The 3,038-nt window shown below is 37.8% G+C and overlaps 1 protein-coding gene across 1 annotated transcript in view; it reads left to right on the top strand.

Annotated features, from left to right (window-relative positions):
- The window catches only part of LOC107742456 (voltage-dependent anion-selective channel protein 1), a 17,550-nt gene that overhangs the window by 9,751 nt on the left and 4,761 nt on the right, over positions 1-3,038 (top strand). Inside the window, exons 6-7 of the mRNA XM_016555421.1 lie at positions 842-992; positions 1,878-1,935. Coding sequence (XP_016410907.1) covers positions 842-992; positions 1,878-1,935 — 209 coding nt within the window. The remainder of the gene's footprint in view (positions 1-841; positions 993-1,877; positions 1,936-3,038) is intronic.

Below are 3,038 nucleotides of genomic sequence, written 5' to 3'. Positions count from 1 at the left end.
TCGTAACACATACACACACAAATTATATATATATATATATATATATATATGGCGGTAATACCGCATACCGCGCTATTGAGCCACTCAAAATTACCGCAAGGGAAATTCCCTCACCGCGACAGCCCTAGCCGGAGCCCTTAAAGCCTCTCTTTCATTGATAAGCGCCTCTCATTTTAGAAGAAGATTGGTGCATGTTTAGTTTCCAAATGCATGTTAAAGTGACTCAGCAGATGGAGTTCATGTGGATCATTTACATTGAACTGAGACGCTGAAAACACCGGCGGATCATGAGCTGCTGATGTGTAAATAAAAACAGTGCTGCGCTTCACTCAGAAATACACGTGTATGATTTGATAATCACACCAAGCCATATCGCGTTTTCAGTTTTCTTTTGATTAGTCGTGCAGCTCTAGTTAAACAAGCGCTGTATTAACACTGTATCAGCTGATAACAGACTTGCATTCAGTGTTGTGGTTTTTGCATTGCACACTGAGTCCGAAATTTTCGCACAACGTATCTATAAAATTGCCATAAAACGTCCTACTTTTATTTGAGATGCAAACTAAAGATATGAGGTCTTGTTTTCTGAGACTCTGAACAAAATTAAGTGATAAATATATCTGTCAGTGTGGAAACCCTGTCTATGTTTTCCCTTTTGCGGATTAAAATGGAAATATCCTTAGGAATCGGAAGTATAGTCAAAATGTTGTTTTGCGGTTATGTGATTTAGTGAAATTCATTGTTCAAAACAAATGATCACCTAGAGAAATTTCTGTGTACTTTATGCATTCCAGAGCATTTTATTGATCAAAATATGTCGCGATGTGTTTTCAAATCACAGGAATGATGGAACAGAATTCGGTGGCTCCATTTACCAGAAAGTGAACGATAACCTGGAGACGGCGGTCAACCTGGCCTGGACCACTGGCAACAGCAACACCCGCTTTGGCATCGCGGCCAAGTATCAGATCGATGCCGATGCTTCCTTCTCGGTACGTGTGAAGTTAGCATTGCCACTTTTATTTATTTATTTATTTTTTGCAACATTTTTCACTGATCAAGGCAGTCATTTTTTGGCACCTCCTGGCATAATGATGACCGGTTGCACCAAACCTTTATATTTGTACATATGAAATTAACAAGAGTGAATGTCACGCTTTCACAGTGTGATGTAGCCTAGCAGAATGCAATCAGAATTGAACCCGAAATTCAAGATGCCCTATGTAAGTGGTAACCCTTTCTATGAAACCAGTATTTATTATACATTATAAGGGTATTCTTAATCCATGCATAATGCCTTATTACAGCCTTATAATATGTTGTATCATCTGATAAATAATCATAGCAACAGTTACAATGTAACATTATAATACGTACTTATTTGTGATGCATTGTAACATGATGCACAATAATATGATGCATTGAAACACCAGGTAAAGCCTGCCTTTATAATGCATCATAAAGGGTATTCTTCATGCATTATAATGCACACTAATAAAAAAACCTTGTAATGTGTCATCTCATGAATAATCATAACAACAGTAATACATGTAATGCACATTTAAACAGAATCCGATTCAGATTGCAACATTTAGGGTTCATTTAAGCAGAACCTTCAGAATCTGAAATTGGATTGGATTCATTCCGATCAGCACATCAATGCCCGTAAACATACCTAGTGTGAATGTAGCCTAAAAATGACAAGAGTCTGGATGAGATGATGTGAAGCATGCTCTGTTATGAAAAGCCAGGTCTCTTCATGATGTTCAGCTGCTCATTAAATATAAGCCCATGCTATCTGAAGGACCTGCATTCTAGTGCTATTATATTTGTCTTCAGTGACTTTTGCAGTCAAACATGTTTTGTCTGTCGTACAGGCCAAAGTGAATAACTCTAGCCTCGTCGGCCTGGGATATACTCAGACCTTGAAGCCTGGTGAGTATGTGTAGATGTGAGTTTATTAAACCTGTTGCAAATGCCTATTCCTCTGCTCCTGCCCGACCGCTATCCTGCAGAGTTTAGCTGAACATGCTTCGTGGATTGCTGGAAGCTTCTGAGAAAGTGTGTTTGGGAAGTTTGGGGCTACATTCACAGTAACCTGGAGACATTTTGACTTTTGTCCACACTGAGACATTTTTGTCCTGCTTTTTAAAGAAGCTTTCTCAAGTGGGTAGCTTTGAATAGTCTGTTTTCGTGTGGTAGTTTGGACTGTGAAAAATAAAGTGTTTAAAATTAAGTCATATGACATATTGTACCTATAGATATCCATGGTTGTATTGTTGTGCCTGATGTTCACTTTCATAGTGCTGATAAAGATAAATGTTACAATTGCATATTACATTCAATTATAATCATTACATTCCAATGACGATCTTACTGTTACAATTAGGGATGCACGATATTGGATTTTTGCCGATATCTGATATGCCGATATTTTTCATTTTGGCCGATAGCCGATACCAATACATTTCCTTCTACTGTTACTGTTGACTCTATCACACACCAAACGCGTCATTCTGTACGTGCTTTCTCAGTTTAAATGCAGCGATCCAAAACAGAGAATCTAATCATAATTCAGGCAAAACTTTGCTTCAAGAATGAGCCTCACTGTTGACGTGATCTAATCGCTAGCACACCCTGAGCACATGTGAGTTAATGTATTCCTCTTATCGGCAAGACATATCGGCATAATTTTTCATATCGGGCCGATGCCGATATTTACATGTAAAGCCATTATCGGCCGATTCCGATATTGGTCCGATAATATCGTGCATCCCTAGTTACAATTGCATATACATAGCAATTCCAAGTGAATATTCTGCCTTTTTTGCAATCACGCCGCAAAAGGTGGCAGTTGCATTTTAGACCATGCATTACCGGTCTATTTTCATTATTATATCTTTTATGTTTTTGAAAGAAGTCTCTACTGCTCTCCAAGGCTGCGTTAATTTGATCAAAAATAGAGTAAAACTGTAATATTGTGAAATATTATAGCATTTTAAAATTAAGTTTTTCATGTACATGACTGGTCAAAAGTT

Source organism: Sinocyclocheilus rhinocerous, unplaced genomic scaffold (assembly GCF_001515625.1).
Source record: "Sinocyclocheilus rhinocerous isolate Xijiao unplaced genomic scaffold, SAMN03320098_v1.1 scaffold1427, whole genome shotgun sequence".
In the NCBI taxonomy this organism is placed as follows: Eukaryota; Metazoa; Chordata; class Actinopteri; order Cypriniformes; family Cyprinidae; genus Sinocyclocheilus; species Sinocyclocheilus rhinocerous.
This window is presented reverse-complemented; position numbering and strand designations above follow the sequence as displayed.